Here is a 23,467-nt window from a genome sequence, read left to right on the forward strand (position 1 = left end):
GTTTGACTAAGTAATACCAACTCAAGCTTCATTTACAAGTATTTTCTTTAGCTTTTTTAAAGTAAGTGGACCTTGAGTTGGTATCACTTAAAACATATCTGTAACTACATTCAGGTTTTGAGCTTGCATGTCCACAGATCCAACGCTCAGACAATTAGGATAGTAAGTGGACCTTGAGTTGGAATTATTTAGTCAAAAAACATATCTGTAAGGAGACAGTGTTGTTGTGTTTTTAAAATGTAAAGTTTTGGAGCTTTATTTAATCACCAACGATGTAGATAACTGATAAATTGTTCAGGAGATTTATCAAGCAGAAACATTTTCTGATTCCAGCTTTCTTAAATGAAGAATGAACAGCATTAATCTAAACTATTCTTTTCTTTACTTGTTTTATAGATTTTGATGCAACTCCAAGTTATGTTTCCCAACAAACAGCACAGCAGAGGGACTTCCTGTAGCATGTTGTTATAGAAATGACAAGCTCTGCAAGTCCCAAAGGTTTGCTACAAACCAGCCTGTATTCATCAAACCAGACCTGAGATCACTGGATTTACCCTGCTAAATATCCATGCATGCACTGCTGCTTAATAAGCAGATGGCCTTTTGCTTACGCCATCTAGATTCTGATGAACCTAAAATTAAAAATGAATGACAAAACTGCAATCATGCAAAAGCGTTCGTCTGCTGAACTATTGTGTTCGAACCAACAATTTGTACATGATTTCCATTCCCTGTCATGCATCATGTGGCGGGTGCACCCATGAATGAATTCCCTCCACTGGGCAGTGGTCTGCTCCATAGGATTAGGCCACAGGCCCCCGAGTGCTAGTGACAAACTGGAAGCTAAAAGGCCAACAACATATGGCGCATGGGTTTATGGGATTACTCAATTAACAAGGTGACTCAGAAAGCTGCTAATCTGCAAAATGTTCCTACTGAGTATGGACACAGACTGTGACGCATGGAGGGGAGCGCATCTTTTGAGCATCCACCACCCAATTAAACACACACAACTCATGTGTGTATGGTTAAGCAGTCAGGTCTAATTGTATTAGCCTAAATGTAGAGCCAAGCGCGCTGAGGCTTTCTGGGTGTCTGGGGGCTCAAACACTCACTCACTCACTCAGGCAAAAATGGTGTGTAAACCAGCCACTAAACACGTGAGGCTGTCAGCGAGAGCTTCATTAATTGTAATTATCCTGACATTTTTCTGACACAAAGTGCACCGCAGGCATTAACACCACCTATCAAGTGCGCTGTCAGCTCTGTGCGCAAATCAAAAACGCGCGCAGCATGGAGGGACGTGACGCACAAATGGGCAACTAATCCGCGAGTGGACACCTTTTTACGCAACGAGACAGAGGACAAGACGGGTATCATCAGTTAAAACGGGCGCCGTTGATTCACAGTCATTCATGAGAACTAATTTAAACCTCTTTGCACGCAGACTTTTGGCGCAAGGAAAGGTGCCAACTGGGTAGAGACCCAGCAAAAACGTAGATTTGATACCGTTATACAGATAATTTCATTTGTAAACCCTACCTGCGGAGATTAATAATAGTCTGTAGTAACGATTAATAACAACTTAATGCAATCAGACCAATTAAATGTTTACAAAAGTGACAATTCCCAATCGCATTCCCTAGGAAACCCGTTTTTGCTGTTAGTCCTTGTCAAATCCCCCAGGGGTTTCATTCAGAGGACGCTTACCTTGTGGGAAAGGGTTGGGTTGCACAACATGCAGAAAAACGTGCACTATATGGAACAAGATCCCTATGGGTCCCGGTTCGTAATGGGCCAGAGTCTCGTAAACTCCCGCAGGCACATAACCGAAATCCAACTTTCCCGGGGGTGGGAGTCTCCGCGGCTCCGTCTCTTGTTGGAGTTCACCGGACGCCAAAAACACCCACAGCAGCAGGAGGATCCCGGTCTTCCACATCGTGCTGAAATCAAACCGAGACTGGTCTTTAAACTGGGGTTAGATACCCAAAGAGGACTGTAAGCTGGAAGATGACTGCCTGGATTCTTATCTTTCTTATCAAAGGGGAAGGGGTGAGAGTAAAAAGTGTCCAGATGGATGGACCGCAGCTTTTTAAGTCCTGCCGCCTGCGGAGTGACTCGTTCTAAGCATCGTTCCCCGCGGTCTGAGGCTCCTAACGGACGCAAACCGGGCAATCTTCTCTCCCGTCTCCGGTTCTCGATGCGTTCAGTCCCACCGAGATGAGCGCGCATGCCGCTTCCACTCCAGCATCTGTGCGCACGGAGCTGTGCTGCGTCACTGGAGTGGGCGGGGGTTGCGCGCCTCCCTCACTTTTATCCTGGTCCACAGGGAAGCGCTCCTCCTGCCGGGGAGTGGAGGATGCAGTTCAGAGAATAGGAACATCTTGTGTTTCAATATCTGGTAATCAGACACTGCTGTACTTCAGTCGCAATACTGAAGTACAGCTAAAACTACTCTATAACAAGTAAAAGTCCTCCATTCAAAATGTTAGTTAAAGTATTATCAGAAAGGTCTAAGCCTCAAAATGAATTACTCGTTATTCAACCAGAGAATGGTATATATATTATCATCTAATATATTGTATTGTATATTGTAACATGTGAGCAGCATTTTAATGTAGTCAATGTGGAGATGATTTTATTTTGTCTGCAATTATGTAAAATCTAAATCTCCAATGTAACCAGTCACTACAGCTGTCAGATAAATGTAGAGGAATAAAAAGTACAATATTTCCATCTGAAATGTAGCAAAGAAGTATAAAGTAGCACAACATGGTAATTCGTTTTATAATACTTTTACTTCACTACATCTCAGAGGGAAATAATGTTCTTTTTTACTCCGCTGCATTTATCTGACAGCTGTAGCTACTTTATAAAACGATGCCGTTCTTCTTGTGCTTTACAGTATTTCACTTTCCGTGTCTCCTGCCAACAGGTGCTCTCTGTCTTCAAGACCTTTGACCCCTTTTCCACCCAGAGGGCAGACACAAGATACCTGAGGTGCAGCCCAGAGGCGAGATTGGTGGAGCAGCGATCAGGTGGGTTTTGCTTCTGTGTCTTTGTACAATAACATCCTTGTCCTCTCTGCGGGACACATGGGGCCCCCGGCTCCTGGAAACAAGAGGGACTCCTGTTTGTAACCGTTTGATCAGTGATTCTGAGCACCTTTCTTCACTGATCTCACACACTCATTAGATCTGCAGGGGGGACTTTTAGCTGGACAGACACTTAAGTCAGACACTGAAGGAGGAAATAATGTGATTGGCTGAGGACTTTGGTAACACTTTATAATACAGCCCATGAGTTGCAGTGTAATTTTGTTGTATGAATCAGGTACCAATAAAAAACATGACTATGGGGAACAAGGGAGTAACAATTGGGCATTTTGCAGGAAAGGAGGAATACATTATTCTTTAGGTATTTTTTGTAAATACTGGTTACTTACGAGAAACAGTACTAGAACACAAAACTGAGGTTTTAGAAATGTGTTAACAAAACTGATCTTCTGCAAAACCTATCAAGTAATTATGTACAGTTATCATATGCTACCAGAACTGTGGTGGGAACAGTAAGCTGTTTCCCAGTACTGTACCCAAAAGGTACCCAGTATTTAAATGATAACAAATAGAGTATAATTTAGTTCTCCTTTCTTCTAAAATGGCCAAATGTTGCTTCCTAGTCTTGTTTTATTCCTCTGTACCTATATTTAATTGGCACCTCATTAATACAAAACAATTACACTGTAAGTCGTGGGCTGGGTTTTAGTGTTACAAGGTCTTCCTCTGTCATTTGAACCAAAAAGACCTTGATACATGACTTGTTACATGAATATATGTAATAAAAAAAATAAAAGTACATGTGTAAAATCCGAAAATGCCAGAGCTAACTCCTCATATTGTATTTTAGGGTTTTATTTGTCATTTTCCCTACTTCCTAATTAGTCTCATGTATGCTGCTGATACCTTCTTGTCATTTATTTGTCGCCGCCTTTTTTGTTCTCTCTGTGTCAGAATGTACCATCCTATCATCCCCAAAGTCTGTCCGATGAACTGGACTCTCTTCCAAGTACTACTACTACAAAACTGTTTTTAGACAACTTCCTGTTAGCTGAGCTAAAGCTTGTCTCAGTCTTTAGCAGTTATAAGGAGATTAGCCCTCTAAGAATGTCAGCTGCAGATTTACTCTACCTGACCTTAACTCCTCAACAGATAATGAGGTGCTTGGTCTCTCAGGTCTCACTCTCAGGCTCATTGGTGGTGTAAACCTCGACTTACTGGCAATGCATTTTTTTGTTTTTGTCAACTAGAAAAGGATTGACAGTCTGGGCAGACTAGGCTATGGAAATTGAACTACTGACAACAGGTATATTTGTATATGATGTAATGTTGGCTTGTTATCAAGACGCATACTCACTTTTTTGGCCCCCATTGACTTATGCTTCCTTGCGATTGCGTGTGAATTTACGGCGTAGCGAGTAGTATGAAAGGGTGAAAATCCGCGTAGGGATGTTGGTCAGGGTGGTTGATGGGTAAAACACAGGACTTTAACCCAGGACACTGGGGATTGTGTCCCGCGTGTCACGTTTCCTTTGTGTCCTGCGAGTCATGTTTTCTAAACTCAGCCGTCATTTTCTTCTTTTCCTAAACCCAACCCGTGTGTGACGTTTCCTAAACTCAACTGTTGTTTTCTTCTTTTACTAAAGCCAACCCCGTTGTTCTTTTCCTAAACCCAACCGGTTGTTCTTTTCCTAGCTTTCTTCCCGCAATAACATGCCAAGTGGCGATAACATGCCAAGTGGCGGGTATGTTTACGTCCGCTGTATACAGCGTAGACATACACGTGGATAGCTCAAAATGCGTACAGATAACACGCTACTTGGATAAAGAAAGTCGGCATGTATGTTTACGCAAAGTCATGATGTCATGTTGCCAGACTTGTGATTAAGAACCTTATATGTTAAGGACCCAGACAAATTACTCTGACTAATCCCAGAAACTGCAGCTGGGGAAGTGGAGTAGACATACTGAATTTGTAGTCAAGCGAAACTTTAGTTGAAGTTTCACATCTGTAGGAAGTTTGTCTCATCTTGACTCCAAATCAGGAAGCTGTTTTAAACAGTACACAGTCTGAGGCTCAAAATAAACCCTAAACAAAGAGACTGCAACAGGGAGGACAGGCACATACAGTCAGGTCCATAAATATTGGGACATCGACACAATTCTAATCTTTTTGGCTCTATACACCACCACAATGGAGTTGAAATGAAACGAACAAGATGTGCTTTAACTGCAGACTTTCAGCTTTAATTTGAGGGTATTTACATCCAAATCAGGTGAACGGTGTAGGAATTACAACAGTTTGTATATGTGCCTCCCACTTTTTAAGGGACCAAAAGTAATGGGACAGATTAACAATCATAAATCAAACTTTCACTTTTTAATACTTGGTTGCAAATCCTTTGCATTCAATTCCAGCCTGAAGTCTGGAACGCATAGACATCACCAGACGCTGGGTTTCATCCCTGGTGATGCTCTGCCAGGCCTCTACTGCAACTGTCTTCAGTTCCTGCTTGTTCTTAGGGCATTTTCCCTTCAGTTTTGTCTTCAGCAAGTGAAATGCATGCTCAATCAGATTCAGGTCAGGTGATTGACTTGGCCATTGCATAACATTCCACTTCTTTCCCTTAAAAAACTCTTTGGTTGCTTTTCGCAGTATGCTTCGGGTCATTGTCCATCTGCACTGTGAAGCGCCGTCCAATGAGTTCTGAAGCATTTGGCTGAATATGAGCAGATAATATTGCCCGAAACACTTCAGAATTCATCCTGCTGCTTTTGTCAGCAGTCACATCATCAATAAATACAAGAGAACCAGTTCCATTGGCAGCCATACATGCCCACGCCATGACACTACCACCACCATACTTCACTGATGAGGTGGTATGCTTTGGATCATGAGCAGTTCCTTTCCTTCTCCATACTCTTCTCTTCCCATCACTCTGGTACAAGTTGATCTTTGTCTCATCTGTCCATAGGATGTTGTTCCAGAAATGTGAAGGCTTTTTAGATGTTGTTTGGCAAACTCTAATCTGGCCTTCCTGTTTTTGAGGCTCACCAATGGTTTACATCTTGTAGTGAACCCTCTGTATTCACTCTGGTGAAGTCTTCTCTTGATTGTTGACTTTGACACACATACACCTACCTCCTGGAGAGTGTTCTTGATCTGGCCAACTGTTGTGAAGGGTGTTTTCTTCACCAGGGAAAGTATTCTTCGGTCATCCACCACAGTTGTTTTCCGTGGTCTTCCGGGTCTTTTTGGTGTTGCTGAGCTCACCGGTGCGTTCTTTCTTTTTAAGAATGTTCCAAACAGTTGATTTGGCCACACCTAATGTTTTTGCTATCTCTCTGATGGGTTTGTTTAGATTTTTCAGCCTAATGATGGCTTACTTCACTGATAGTGACAGCTCTTTGGATCTCATATTGAGAGTTGACAGCAACAGATTCCAAATGCAAATAGCACACTTGAAATGAACTCTGGACCTTTTATCTGCTCCTTGTAAATGGGATGATGAGGGAATAACACACACCTGGCCATGGAACAGCTGAGCAGCCAATTGTCCCATTACTTTTGGTCCCTTAGAAAGTGGGAGGCACATATACAAACTGTTGTAATTCCTACACCGTTCACCTGATTTGGATGTAAATACCCTCAAATTAAAGCTGAAAGTCTGCAGTTAAAGCACATCTTGTTCGTTTCATTTCAACTCCATTGTGGTGGTGTATAGAGCCAAAAAGATTAGAATTGTGTCGATGTCCCAATATTTATGGACCTGACTGTATCTTCAACTGATTCTACTTTATTTCTCAAGTTAAACGATTTTCATGTTTGTCTAGCCCCGGCGTATTTGTCCGAGATTTTAACCCTTCACGAGCACAACCGGTCATTACGGTCATCCAATCAACTTCTTTTAGAAGTCCCAAGGTCACGGTACAAACTGGGGTGATTGCGCTTTTGCAGTTGCTGCCCCAAGACTTTGGAATATGTTACCCCTGACGCTCGCACTATTACAGGCGTCGCTCTTTTTAAATCCAAACTCAAAAGTTATTTATTTGGAATGGCTTTTAGCTTTACAAATAAAGGTCTCAAATTTCATTTATGATGGTCTTAAAAGTCTTAAATTTATCATCATAAATTAAATTTGAGACCTATATCACAACATTAACCCCCCCCCCCCCCAAAACGTCAATGTCAGGGTCCGGAAACGTCGCTAAACTTGCACTTCCCCATAGTTGAAAGATAGAATCCGTTCCAAAAGAGACTCACGCAGCCTTGCACTTGGCTGCAATATAGTTAAATGTTGGTCTCTTTTGTAGTCATAATACAGCGAATTATATTTGGAGTACAGAGAAAGAACTACAACACCACAGAATAAAAAAAAAAAAAAAAACATTGCGAAGCGCTACGGTAGCATTTCAATGAGAAATTATTTAAGACCTAGAACTAAGGCCTAACATTTTTATTTAGACATATTTGACTTTTTAAGAACCAGCAAAAACCCTGTTTTAATACATAGTAGCGCTGTGACATTTTCCCTTTCTTTCTCCTGTTTTTATGCAACCTTTTCTGATTTTACTGTATGTTTTATTCTTTTTATTGTATGTTATGTTTTATTCTTGGTCCTTGTTGTAAATCACTTTGGATACCTGTTGGTTGCTGTGAAGTGCTATATAAATAAATGTTGATTGATTGATTGATTGACTGATTAAAATAAACACATTTAAGAAACAAACTTTTATTATCCAAAAGGGGGCATTTTCATACAATACAGAGGTAGGAATCAAATAAGGAACCAAACTGATGAAACAAAGCAGGCAGTGTACTGGACCCACGCAGCTCGCATAAGAACACTTTTGCCTCGTCTCCATTAGCTCGGTTGAGCCCAGCTGGGATTGATCTTCTCCGCCGCAGATTGGAACCATTGAGACACTCTGACTCTGAGCCAGACCACAACAAGACTGAGCTCAGGCCAGTGGAGACGAGACAGCTCCCAAAACCACATGAAGGAACTGTGGAGAGTCAGGTTTCATGCGCATAAAATATTATCACATCACAACTGGCAGCTCCAAAAAATAGAACTATCTCCCCTATTACAATGGCAATGGACATTATAAACAACATTTTTTCTTCAAAACAGATTTAAACAACAGGATATGTGTTTGCCTATATATTTCTTGTTTCTTCTTAAACTATGAGGCTCCACTTTACAACATGACAGCTTCTTCCAAAACAACTTTAAATATGTTAGTGTCATGTGTTAGATTGTGTTATTAACAGGGCAGAGAAGTAAACAAATTATGAGTGATGACATTTTAACTCAAAGAAAAGTGATTACTGTTGTAGCTTATTTAAAAATTACCAGCATTTAGTTTGATAATAATTATACCTTGTACAAATAATGCATTTGTCTGTATAATTCAGCTAGAACTACACAGCATGCTGCACAAAACTGTTGCTGTAGAATAACTCTATGCAAAGTGTAACTTTGCAAAGATGGCACAAAGTATAAAGTGCTACATAACATACTATTTATTTATTCATTGATTTGAACTACTCTGGATCAGATAACAAAAGTCATTGAATTCTGACATAAATATTTGGCATAGCTGCTGTAACGTTATGGCCTGACACTGAATTGTAAAACTGATATATTACCATTTATTTTGCACTCAATTACATACATGGGTGACAAATGAAAGCTGGATGATACAACTGGTCTGTTACATGTTGTATTTATAGATTATTCATTGCAATAAAAGAACATTTTCAATCTTAGCAGTCAAAGGTCAACAAAATGTAAAACACACATGCAAAAAAGGCATTTTGTTGTGGAAATATTGCTTCTGTTTTCTAATATGTAAACATTAGATTACTTGAGAGTCCAATGAGAAACATGACCCGTCATATTTAAGACAATACGGTCCATAAGTGCAAATGTTCTCAAGACTAAAATAAATGAAAAATGAAATACCATATTTGTAATAAAATGACACTGGTTACTTGTTGAAGGATGCGTAATGTAATAATTATCCTTGGGGGCAAAGTGATAACACTTTTCTAAAGATTAGATGATTTCAGATTATGATTTGTTGTTTAATATACTGTATTTAAAGCAATTTGAAAAATGTTCCCTAAAAGAAAATTAAGATTATCTACAGGATTTATTATTAACCAACATAGTTTTAAATGGACCTCTGAAACACACATTAGACTGGCAGCTTGTGTTCATGGCGTGCACTGACTGCTTCCTTTAATGAAAGGTCCTTTAGTTGCTGAAGGTGCCATGTGTGCTGCAAATGACTTCATCTGTTGGCTGTGTAAACAAAATGCTCTATTTTAGGCTCTAATTACTTCTGGACTGAGCAGCATTGACTCAAAAATGATGCAGTAATTCATAAGAAAATTCTGAATTTTCTTTTGTGTGTGAGACATGTATTGTGTATGTGTATTGTATTGTGACCCACCAGATTTATCTTGTGACACCTTGTGCAGGTCTTGACCCTCATATTGGGAACCACTGGCTTCAAGTCTATTATTATTGTATATTATTATTATAGGAACGTCTAAGATGCCTTTCCACTTTTTTGCCAGATATAAATTTCTTAGATAAATTGTTTCAGTAAGCTCAGTGTCTGATTATAAAGGCTCTGCTGTAAAAAAAGAAAAAAACTTCTTTTCTTGGAAATAGTGTTGATATGTTGGATTACACCTGATGTTTCACAAAAAGAAACCAGATATTTTTTTATATATATTTGAAGCAATAAAGAATGATTCAGGTATTACATTTAATGTAAGAGTTCGGAAGTCTGTTTTTTTTTTTTAACTGATGAGTAAACTGAGAAGTTTCTCTCTTTCTGGTCCCAGTGCTGCTCAGACAGGAAGTGCTTGTGTGCTCTCACATACTCTGTTTCTCACACACGCACGAACGCACGCTCACTCACTCCAAATACTTAACCATCCTCACACTCACACGACAGTTCACACCACTGAGCTGCCATACTCACACTTTCTCTCTTCCGCTGTTTATCAGGCAGCTGAAGTTTTCTTTGCCAAACTTCTCGACTTCAGGCTTCAACAACAGCAGGATCGTCTATGTTCACAATATCTTACTGACTTTAATAAATACTCAGCTTTCTGCTGCTGTTGGCCAGGAGAGCTGGGCTGACAGGCCATTTGCTCTCCGTCTTTCCTGAGTGGTTAATCACTACATCAGCGGCTGCCGCTGGTCAGTCGATGCGGTTACCACAGATTGTGAAACGGTCGATCTCCAGCAGGTCTTTTTTGGGAGTCCTGTGCTTCAGTTCAGAGGCTCCTTGTGCCTCGCACTCCTCTTCTTTGGAGAGCGAAGGTGCAGGCTGTTCAGGTTCAGGCGGTGGAGTTGGAGGGCGGCTAGCTAGAGCAGCAGAAGACGGATCAGTGGGCAGGGGAGGAAACAAGTCACTCCTGGGAGTTGGCTGGGTGGTCACAGAGGAGGAGGAACATAGTGCTGGGCTGCAGGGTGTGACTGGGTTCTGCTCCATCTTAGATTCACCTGTAAAGAAGAGTGGGCAAATATTGACAAATTCTTTTGACATATGACTTTTTTACGACATACTATACTATGGCTTTTTGTGAATTTTCTCGACATACTATAGAATGACTTATTTGACTTTTTTTGATTTACTATACAATGACATTTTTCAACATCCATCCATCCATCCATCTTCATCCGCTTATCCGGGGTCGGGTCGCGGGGGTAGCAGCTCCAGCAGGGGACCCCAAACTTCCCTTTCCCAGGCCACATTAACCAGCTCTGACTGGGGGATCCCGAGGCATTCCCAGGCCAGGTTAGAGATATAATCCCTCCACCTAGTCCTGGGTCTCCCCCGAGGCCTCCTCCCAGCTGGACATGCCTGGAACACCTCCCTAGGGAGGCGCCCAGGGGACATCCTTACCAGATGCCCGAACCACCTCAACTGGCTCCTTTCGACGCAAAGGAGCAGCGGCTCTACTCCGAGCTCCTCACGGATAACTGAGCTTCTCACCCTATCTCTAAGGGAGACGCCAGCTACCCTCCTGAGAAAACCCATTTTGGCCGCTTGTACCCTGGATCTTGTTCTTTCGGTCATGACCCAGCCTTCATGACCATAGGTGAGGGTAGGAACAAAAACTGACCGGTAGATTGAGAGCTTTGCCTTCTGGCTCAGCTCTCTTTTCGTCACAACGGTGCGATAAATTTAATGTAATACCGCACCTGCTGTGCCGATTCTCCGACCAATCTCCCACTCCATTGTCCCCTCACTCGCGAACAAGACCCCAAGGTACTTGAACTTCTTCACTTGGGGTAAGGACTCATTCCCTACCTGGAGAAGGCACTCCATCGGTTTCCTGCTGAGAACCATGGCCTCCGATTTAGAGGTGCTGATCCTCATCCCAGCCGCTTCACACTCGGCTGCGAACCGATCCAGTGAGTGCTAAAGGTCACAGGCCGATGATGCCATCAGGACCACATCATCTGCAAAAAGCAGCGATGAGATCCCCAGCCCACCGAACTGCAACCCCTCTCCACCCCGAATACGCCTCGATATCCTGTCCATAAATACTACAAACAGGATTGGTGACAAAGCGCAGCCCTGGCGGAGGCCAACTCTCACCTGAAACGAGTCCGACTTACTGCCGAGAACCCGGACACAGCTCTCGCTTTGGTCGTACAGAGATTGGATGGCCCTGAGAAGGACCCCCTCACCCCGTACTCCGCAGCACCTCCCACAGTATCTCCCGGGGCACCCGGTCATACGCCTTCTCCAGATCCACAAAACACATGTAGACTGGTTGGGCATACTCCCAGGCTCCTTCCAGGATCCTTGCGAGAGTAAAGATCTGGTCCGTTGTTCCACGACCAGGACGGAATCCGCATTGTTCCTCTCCAACCTGAGATTCGACTATCGACCGAACCCTCCTTTCCAGCACCTTGGAGTAGACTTTACCGGGGAGGCTGAGAAGTGTGATACCCCTGTAATTGGCACACACCCTCTGGTCCCCCTTTTTAAAAAGGGGAACCACCTCCCCGGTCTGCCACTCCTTAGGCACCGTCCCAGACTTCCACGCAATGTTGAAGAGGCGTGTCAACCAAGACAACCCCTCCACACCCAGAGCTTTAAGCATTTCTGGACGGATCTCATCAATTCCTGTGGAGTTGTTTAACTACCTCAGCAACCTCCACCAGGGAAATTGATGCCAAACTCCACTCATCCTCCAGTCATACTATGACTTTTTATGACATACTATACTATGACTTTTTTGGACATACTATACTATGACTCTTTTGGGACGTTTCCCCCACATACTATAATATTACTTTTTTTTTTAAACTTTTTTCCACATACTGTACCATGACTTTAATCGACATACTATACCAACTTATTATTTTTTTTTTTACTTTTTCCGACATACTATACTTTTGTCAATATTTTGGACATACTAGACCATGACTCTTTTGGGACTTTTTTCCACATACTATACTATGACTTTTTTTGGACATACTATACTATGACTTTTTTGTGAAAGTTTTTGGACATACTATACTATGCCTTTTTACGATTCACTATACAATGACTTTTTCGACATACTATACTATGACTTTTGTGAAATTTTTTGGACATACTATACTATGACTTTTTTCTACATACTATACTATTGACTTTTTTTCGACATACTGTACTATGACTTTTTCCTACTTTTTTTCTACATAATATACTATGACTTTTTTTCGACATACTATACCGACTTTTTTTTTTTTTTTTACTTTTTCCGACATACTATACTTTTTTCTCAATATTTTGGACATACTATACCATGACTCTTCTGGGACTTTTTTCCACATACTATACTATGACTTTTTTTGGACACACTATACCATGACTTTTGTGTAACTTTTTTGGACATACTATACTATGACTTTTTTGTAACTTTTTTCGACATACTATACTATGACTTTTTTGTGAAATTTTTTGGACATACTATACTATGCCTTTTTACGATTCACTATACAATGACTTTTTCCTAAGTTTTTTTTCTACATACTATACTATTACTTTTTTTAGACATACTATACCGACTTTTTTTTTTTTAAACTTTTTCCGACATACTATACTTTTTTGTCAATATTTTGGACATACTAGACCATGACTCTTTTGGGACTTTTTTCCACATACTATACTATGACTTTTTTTGGACTTTTTTGGACATACTATACTATGACTCTTTTGGGACGTTTCCCCCACATACTACAATAATATTACTTTTTTAAAACTTTTTTCCCACATACTGTACCATGACTTTAATCGACATACTATGACTTTTGTGAAATTTTTTGGACACACTATACTATGACTTTTTACAACATACTATACTGTGACTTTTTCCTACTTTTTTTCTACATACTATACTATGACTTTTTTTCGACATACTGTACTATGACTTTTTCCTACGTTTTTTTTTCTACATACTAATGACTTTTTTTCGACATACTATACCGACTTAATTTTATATTTTTTTTACTTTTTCCGACATACTATACTTTTGTCAATATTTTGGACATACTAGACCATGACTCTTTTGGGACTTTTTTCCACATACTATACTATGACTTTTTTTGGACATACTATACTATGACTTTTTATGGACATACTATACCATGACTTTTTTTGGACATACTATGCTACGACTCTTTTGGGACGTTTCCCCCACATACTATAATATTACTTTTTTTTAAAAACTTTTTTCCACATACTGTACCATGACTTTAATCGATATACTATGACTTGTAAAATTTTTTTGGACACACTATACTATGAATTTTTCCAACATACTATACTATGACTTTTTCCTACTTTTTTTCTACATACTATACTATGACTTTTTTCGACATACTATACCGACTTTTTTTTTTTTTACTTTTTCCGACATACTATACTTTTCTTAATATTTTGGACACACTATACCATGACTCTTTTGGGACTTTTTTCCACATACTATAATATGACTTTTTTGTGAAATTTTTTGGACATACTATACTATGCCTTTTTACGATTCACTATACAATGACTTCTTTCGACATAGTATACTATGACTTTTTCCTACGTTTTTTTTCTACATAGTATACTATGACTTTTTTTCGACATACTATACCGACTTTTTTTTTTTTTAAACTTTTTCCGACAAACTATACTTTTTTGTCAATATTTTGGACATACCAGACCATGACTCTGTTGGGACTTTTTTCCACATACTATACCATGACTCTTTTGGGACTTTTTTCCACATACTATACTATGACTTTTTTTTCAACATACTATACTATGACTTTTTTTTCTACATACTATACTATGACTTTTCTTTTACATACTATACTATGACTCTTTTGGGACGTTTCCCCCACATACTATAATATTACTTTTTTTTTTTTTTTACTTTTCCACATATTGTACCATGACTTTAATCGACATACTATGACTTTTGTGAAATTTATTGGACACACTATACTATGACTTTTTCCAACATACTATACTATAACTTTTTCCTACTTTTTTTCTACATACTATACTATGACTTTTTGTCGACATACTATACCGACTTATGTTTTCTTTTTCCCGACATACTATACTTTTGTCAATATATTGGACATACTATACCATGACTCTTTTGGGACTTTTTTCGACATACTATACTATGACTTTTTTTCGACATACTATACTATGACTTTTTTTCGACATACTATACTATGACTTTTTCCTACGTTTTTTTTCTACATACTATACTATGACTTTTTTCGACATACTATACCGACTTATTTATTTATTTTTTTTTAACTTTTTCCGACATACTATACTTTTGTCAATATATTGGACATACTAAAACCATGACTCTTTTGGGACTTTTTTCGACATACTATACCGACTTATTTTTTTTTTTTTTTTACTTTTTCCGACATACTATACCTTTGTCAATATATTGGACATACTAATACCATGACTCTTTTGGGACTTTTTTCCACATACTATACTATGACTTTTTCCTACATACTATACTATGACTTTTTTTGGACATACTATACTATGACTTTTTTTTGACATACTATACTATGACTTTTTTGTTTTTTTTCTATATACTATACTATGCCTTTTTTTCGACATACTATACCGACTTTTTTTTTTTTTAAACTTTTTCCGACAAACTATACTTTTTTGTCAATATTTTGGACACACTATACCATGACACTTTTGGGACTTTTTTCTACATACTATACCATGACTCTTTTGGGACTTTTTTTCGACTTTTTAGGACATACTATACTATGACTCTTTTGGGACGTTTCCCCCACATACTATAATATTACTTTTTTTTAAAAACTTTTTTCCACATACTATACCATGACTTCTTTTGGACATACTATACTACTGACTTTTTTGTGAAATTTTTTGGACATACTATACTATACATTTTTACGATCCACTATACAATGACTTTCGACATACTTGACTTTACTATGTCTTTTTCCTACGTTTTTTTTCGACATACTATACTATGACTTTTTTTTTAAATTTTTTTTTACTTTTCATACTATACTATGACTCTTTTTGTCAATATTTTGGACATACTATACCATGACTCTTTTGGGACTTTTTTCCACATACTATACTATGACTTTTTGGGACTTTTTTCCACATACTATACTATGACTTTTTTTGGACACACTATACTATTGACTTTTTACAACATACTATACTATGACTTTTTCCTACTTTTTTTCTACATACTATACTATGACTTATTTCGACATACTATACGGACTTATTTATTTATTTATTTTAACTTTTTCCGACATACTATACTTTTTTGTCAATATTTTGGACATACTATACCATGACTCTTTTGGGACTTTTTTCCACATACTATACTATGAGTTTTTTTTCGACATACTATACTGTGACTTTTTTTCGACATACTGTACTATGACTTTTTCCTACGTTTTTTTTCTACATACTAATGACTTTTTTTCGACATACTATACCAACTTATTATTTTTTTTTTTACTTTTTCCGACATACTATACTTTTTTGTCAATATTTTGGACATACTATACCATGACTCTTTTGGGACTTTTTTTCCACATACTATACTATGACTTTTTTTGGACATACTATACTATGACTTTTTCCTATGTTTTTTTCTACATACTATACTATGACTTTTTTTCGACATATACCGACTTTATAAACTTTTTCCGACATACTATACTTTTGTCAATATTTTGGACATACTAGACCATGACTCTTTTGGGACTTTTTTCCACATACTATACTATGACTTTTTTTGGACATACTATACTATGACTTTTTTTCGACATACTATACTATGACTTTTTCCTACGTTTTTTTTCTACATACTATACTATGAAATTTTTTCGACATACTATACCGACTTATTTTCTTTTTTTTTACTTTTTCCGACATACTATACTATGACTTTTTTGTAACTTTTTTCGACACACTATACTATGACTTTTTTTTCGACATACTATACTATGACTTTTTTTTCGACATACTATACTATGACTTTTTTTCGACATACTATACTATGACTTTTTCCTACGTTTTTTTTCTACATACTAATGACTTTTTTTCGACATACTATACCGACTTATTATTTTTTTTTTTACTTTTTCCGACATAATATACTTTTGTCAATATTTTGGACATACTATACAATGACTCTTTTGGGACTTTTTTTGGACATACTATACTATGACTTTTTCCTATGTTTTTTTTCTACATACTATACTATGACTTTTTTTCGACATATACCGACTTTTTTACTTTTTCCGACATACTATACTTTTTTGTCAATATTTTGGACATACTAGACCATGACTCTTTTGGGACTTTTTCCCACATACTACAATATGACTTTTTTGGACATACTATACTATGACTCTTTTGGGACGTTTCCCCCACATACTATAATATTACTTTTTTTTTTTTAAAAAAAAAGTTTTTTCCACATACTGTACCATGACTTTTTTGTAATCGACATACTATACTATGACTTTTTTGTGAAATGTTTTGGACATACTATACTATGCCTTTTTACGATTCACTATACAATGACTTTCGACATACTTTACTATGACTTTTTCCTACTTTTTTCGACATACTATACCGACTTTTTTTTTTTTTTTTTTTTTTTTTACTTTTTCCGACATACTATACTTTTGTCAATATTTTGGACACACTATACCATGACTTTTGTGTAACTTTTTTGGACATACTATACTATGACTTTCGACATACTATACTATGACTTTTTTTTCGACATACTATACTATGACTTTTTTTGGACGTTTCCCCCACATACTATAATATTACTTTTTTTTTTTTAAACTTTTTTCCACATACTGTACCATGACTTTAATCGACATACTATACTATGACTTTTGTGAAATTTTTCCTTCTTTCCTACTTTTTTTCTACATACTATACTATGACTTTTTTTGGACATACAATACTATGCCATTTTTACGATTCACTATACAATGACTTTCGACATACTTTACTATGACTTTTTCCTACTTTTTTCGACATACTATACTATGACTTTCTTTTAACTTTTTTTCGACATACTATATTATGACTTTTTTTGGACTTTTACGACACTACTGAGTCTTGGTGTGACTTTGCTACGACATGCTATACTATGACTTTTTAATGACATTATACTGTGACTTTTATGACATACTATACTATGACAGAGAGAAGGACACTCCCCATCACCATCAATGGGACTATGGTGGAAAGAGTCAGCAGTTTACAGTTCCTTGGTGTTCATATCAGCGAGGACCTGACCTGGACTCATTACAGACACTATCACTAAGACAGTCAGACAACGTGTCTTCCTCCGCAGGCTGAGGAGGATCAACATGGACTCTCTCACTTCAAGTGCATTATTGAGAGTATTCTGACCGGTTGCATCACCACCTGTTATGGCAGTTACACTGCCCTTAACGATAAGGCTCTACAGAGGGTGGTGATAACTCCTCAGCATATCACCAGGATGGAGCTGCCATCCATGGAGGACCCAGCGGTGTAGGAAGAAAGCCAACAGATTTATTAAGGACCCCAGCCACAACCTGTTCTGTGTACTGCTGTCCGGCAGACGGTATTGCAGCAGCCGGTCCTGTACGATCAGGGTAAAGGACAGCTTCATACTGCTGGCCATAAGACTTTGTACTCCTGAGCTCATCACTTTGACACTGTCATTGTACCTTTATATGATGGACCCCTCTTACCCCTTTCACAGGCTGTTAAAATCAAAAATCCCTTGTTTTGTCTTGCATGATTTTCTTGTTTTATACATATTTAATGAGCACTGTTGTAGGGAGCCTGAGGTCTAAGATTTCCCTTTGCCAGTCAGTGCTTCTCTGTAATTGTTTTGCATATGACAATAAAGAACTTAAAACTTTGTGTTGTCATTTCCTTGTTTTGAAGGCTGCATTACAGTAGTGATGTAATTTTCCAAACGTACCTGAATACTGTAGCAGTTCTATTTAGTCATATATAATCCTATGTCATAAAAGCATTCATAAAAATGTCAAATATACTTAGCCATAAAATGTCATCTGAAGTCATGTTATAGTAGGTCATAAAACGTCATAAAAAAGTAGTTGTATAGTATGTCATTAAAAAGTCATAGTATTGTATGTCATAAAAATTCACAAAAAAGTCAGTGTAATGTGTTGAATAAAGTCGTAGTAAAGTACATTGAAAAAATTCACAAAAACGTCATATGTTGAAAAAAGTTTAAAAAAAAAATAAAACTGTCCAAAAGTCACAAAAGAAGTAATTGTGAATCGTAAAAAGGCATAGTATAGTATGTCGGAAAAAGTAAAAAAAAAAAAAAAGTCATAGTATAGTATGCCATTAAATGTCATAGCATAGTATGTTATAAAAAGTCATAGTATTGTATGTCATAAAAAGTTATAGTATGCCATTAAAGTCATAAAAAAATCACAGTATAGTATGTCAAGAAAAAGTCATAGTACAGTATGCCATACAAAAAAATCATAAAAAAGTCATAGTATTGTATGCAAAAGCAAGTCATAAAAAGTCATAGTATAGCATGTCATTTAAGTCAGTACAATATGCCATAAAAAGTCATAGTATGTCATACAAAGCTATAAAAAAGTCATAGTATCGTATGTATAGTTCTTATAAGTTATGACTTACTACTACTATACACTATATTCTGAAATTTGTATGGCATTCTTTTCCATGACTATAGTTAGTTATTTTACAAACAATGTATAAAGTTAAATGTGTCATGTATGTACCCGGGTAGAACTTGATGTGGCGATGAGGTTATAAAATGTTTGGAAATGGACTTAAAAAAAGGTATTAAATGTAACTTCCTGGTTTCTGCATATACCCTGAAATTACAACATATCGTTTTACATCCGTTCATATGCATTAAACAAACAAGATACATGTTAATTAATGAGTTTAGAGGTACAGTACTGCTAGGTGGATTTTCGAACTCTGAAATGAATCAGGCTAGCTGTTTCTTCATTTTTCCAGTCTTTATGCTAAGCTAGGCTAAACTCTTCTTGGTTCCAGCCTTATACCTACTGCAAAGACAGGGTGCTATTGATCTTCTCATCTATTGGGCAGAAGAAAAACAATTGAGCATATTCCAAAATGCCAAACTCTTCCTGTAACATATTTAACTGAAGCTGTATTTAAAAGCTATATATGTATATATTAGGGCTGTCAAACGATTAATTTTTTCTTAATCGTGATTAATCGCAGAATTTCTATAGTTAATCGCGATTAATCGCATGTTTTATCACATGATTAAAATTCTGTTATTTTGCATTTCAGAACTGTTTTCAAGTACATATTAACAATGGAAAGCAATTTTTACCAGTGTATCTTGATTGGGAATCAAATGAATGCAAAGAAAGTTGCTTTATGAACTTGACTTTAAGATTTGTATTTGTTTATCATTTATTTACTGTAAACAAAAGAAAAATGTGTGAATCTGTCATTATTGCACAACTCAGAACATGCCAACCGTAGTACGTCTTTAAGACCCGAGACTTCTATGAGACTGACAGGTCTGCAGTTAGTTGGCACCCATTTTGCAAGAGCGGTAGTCATTTTTTGGGATTTGGTTTCATCCACAGGTCGGCAAGTAGCACTCTAAAAGAGTGCTTTGCTTTTGCTGCTGTCTTTCTCCATCATGCCTGCAGCCTGCAGTAGTAGGATGTGTTACGAGGAAGTATGGCAGCTTGATGATAAGTAACGGTGCTGCAAAGGGTCAAAATAGTAGCCTAGCTAGATTCTAGTGATTTTAGAACAGCTTAGGGGCGTTGTTAGGCATGACGCGAAGCCAAGTGAAGTGTAAAATGAATTAATAAATGGCGGTATGCGATTAAAAAGAAATTAACGCGTTATGCTCGGCCCTTAATCGCATCGCGATTAACGCGTTAATGCTGACAGGGCTGTCAAAATAATTTTAATTAATTAATCTGAGAAAAAATAACCCGTTAAAAAAATTAACGCAGATTAATCCATTCCATATTGAAATTTGACCAGGAGCCGTTCTAGCCACCATTCGACTGTAAAATGAAGGAGGGACATGAGAAAGTGCTGCCTGGATCACTGATTATAAAAATCGTCTTCCTGAATAGGGTTGGGTACCGAAATCCGGTGTTAATACAGCACCGGTGCCTTAACGACCGGTATCTACCGGACCGAATAGCAACACAAATTTCGGCTCCTTATTTCGCTGCTCTCCGATGGTCTGAAAACGGACATTACAGGTAACTGAAATATCGCTGCACGTGACGCTAGTTAACACTATACTCGACAGCAGCTAATGTTAGCCTACCGCTAGCTAGTAGCTGGATTAAACACGGTTACAATGCTGACAGCTAACGCTAAACGGTGTAAAGTGTGACTGTATTTCACTGTAGAGGATTCAACACCGGGATGTAACAGTCTGCAGCTGCCGTTGTCAGAAAAAAAAAACAACACAGACGGTGCGTTCAATGAAACTGGTAACCTACAGCTTTGTGGTGCATTTAAAGTTATTGTTAAATGCCCTTCTCCCATCTGGTGGCTTGTTTTGTCGTTCAACAAATATTTACTAGTGAAATAAGTTATTGTTATAGTTATTACATTATTATTAAATCATTTAATTGTGATCATATGGCCTAGAAATAAACAAGCCGTTATTTAATGTCACTGACTGTTGTTTAGTACCCGTTTTGTTCTTTTTTTTTTTTTTTTTTAAACTTTCTTAAAGAGTATCGGTTCAGGCATTGTTAAGGCACCGGGCAAAAATTATGTATGTAAATGATATATATATATATATATATATATATATATATATATATATATATATATATGAAAATCTAGCAATGCAGTATTAAGGGGAGGATATAGTTCAAAATGGACGCAGTTGTGAGCTAAACAGATGCAGAAACTATAAATTAAGCTTCAGGAAAACAAAAGGAGATGTGAGAGGGTGAGAAAGAAGAGATTTATTTGAGATAATTTAAGAAGTTACAGTATGGGAGAGGGTGATGAGCTGTCTATGAGCAGCAATCCTCAGCCTGTAACAGAAGAAGTGAAGGTGTTCCGGCTCGAGTGACGTACACCCACCTGGCTGCTTAGTTTCAAAGTAGCACAGAGCAAGAATATTGAAACGTAGCCAGGAAAGAAAGCAAACATGGAACAGGAAGAAGCACAGTTGGTTCTTATCACAACTCCACTGCATTATGTCAAGAGAAAAACTGCAAAGCCTTTTTAACTTTGAGCACACAGAATGAACTACATTAGAAAAATCAACCAAACAGAATAATTCATTATATTAGAGAGAATTGAGCGAAGAAGCATTGGATATTAACAAGGCCATCCACAGAGAAAACCAGCCCAGCCGTGGGCTATTTGGCTATAAAACTTCCAATTCTTACTGTAGACAGAGTTGAACACTTTACACTGCAGAAATACTGCAGCCCACTGATCATATAGAGAGTGTTTGAGTAAGGCATTAAAAATAATTTCAAATATGATTGAGGCCAATGAAAACAGACATTGTATGCCAACTGAATATTAGAAAACGTCTGGTCTTTGGTATTATATTATCTTCAGTTCTGCCTGAATAATTCAATGGTGATGAAAGTCATTCCTGTTGATAGTCAATATATAAACAAGTGTACACATCTCTCACTCACTCATCATTTCTTTTCTTTTGCTTCAGTTTAACTTTGACGCATTTGCTAATGCGAGGATGAGACAAAACAGTAATTTTAAAGTGACTTGGACATTGCAGACTGCATGTTGGACCAGCCAACTTTCCGTTTTTCACAATTTGTACAGGTAATTATTAAGAAGCAACTCAACTGTGATGTGACAACAACATTATTCGTCTTTTGCTTCACCATGGTAACAACATCACAAAACAGGCCAAACTAGCTGAAACCGAAAGAAAGCAAAACAAACTGGAACGCAAGATTTCTGTTGGGATGCCATGAAGCGTCTGAACCTGCATCTTTTGTCTTCAGCTAGCTCACTCTGTAAAGTGTGCGCCCTATGGAGGCTGAGTCCTTGACTATCTAATAAAAAAGCCCCAAAAATAATCTTTAAAATCAGCAACTGTCATTTTTGTAGTGTAGGGCCATACTTTTGCAACTTTACTGTTTTGGTTCAGTCGCAGCTCAAAGCTCTGATAAACCCACTGTACGCTACCTGTCAAGCATCAAACAACTGGCTGACAAAAACCAGATGCAAAAAGGATGTAAATTGCTAGAAATATGGCACCAAATATATGCTAAGTACTGTATATTGCTGGAAGTATGAATAGGCAACTGTTCACCATATCAATTGTATAAGGTTATAATATGCCGATATTGTTTTGCTACCTCCAAGTGACCAAAAGAAATTCATTAATGCAGGTTTGGAATTCTAAGTAATGACAACAAAACTGTTGGCGTGTCCACATGATACAAGCCTTCCATGACCGTGCACCCCCCCCTTTCCACACAGTTGTTAGCAGCCAAGGAGGACGCGTAGGATTAAACAAACATGGACTCTTGAGAAGAGGTCATTATCTTCACTCGAGTTTCTGCGGGGGAAAGTCACCGGACGCCACAATCTGTCTCTTTCTTTCTTTCTTTGAAATTTATTTCAAACATGTAAATAAAAAAAATTCATATTCAGAAAATAATAATTTGACATAGATACATAATAACAAAACACTTGATTATTTGTTTTGTTTTTTCGACATGTCCGAAAAAAGGCACATGCCCGAAATCTTCTGAACACAGCCATACTGAGAAATACAGAGAGAGTTGTGTGGAGCTGATAGTCTTAAT

The 23,467-nt window shown here is 37.7% G+C and overlaps 2 protein-coding genes across 7 annotated transcripts in view; both read right to left on the reverse strand.

Moving 5' to 3' along the window:
* Positions 1–2,264, reverse strand: part of prom1a (prominin 1a) — an 88,266-nt gene extending 86,002 nt beyond the window's left edge. For all 5 annotated transcript variants that reach the window (XM_078260106.1, XM_078260109.1, XM_078260110.1 and 2 more), the window contains exon 1: positions 1,711–2,264. In XM_078260106.1, the coding sequence (XP_078116232.1) occupies positions 1,711–1,939 (229 nt within the window). In that variant the 5' untranslated portion in view covers positions 1,940–2,264. The remainder of the gene's footprint in view (positions 1–1,710) is intronic.
* Positions 2,265–7,773: 5,509 nt separating this feature from the next.
* Positions 7,774–23,467, reverse strand: part of tapt1a (transmembrane anterior posterior transformation 1a) — a 39,501-nt gene continuing 23,807 nt past the window's right edge. For both annotated transcript variants that reach the window (XM_078260112.1, XM_078260111.1), the window contains one exon: positions 7,774–10,585. In XM_078260112.1, the coding sequence (XP_078116238.1) occupies positions 10,281–10,585 (305 nt within the window). In that variant the 3' untranslated portion in view covers positions 7,774–10,280. The remainder of the gene's footprint in view (positions 10,586–23,467) is intronic.

Source organism: Sander vitreus, chromosome 10 (assembly GCF_031162955.1).
Source record: "Sander vitreus isolate 19-12246 chromosome 10, sanVit1, whole genome shotgun sequence".
NCBI lineage: Eukaryota > Metazoa > Chordata > Actinopteri > Perciformes > Percidae > Sander > Sander vitreus.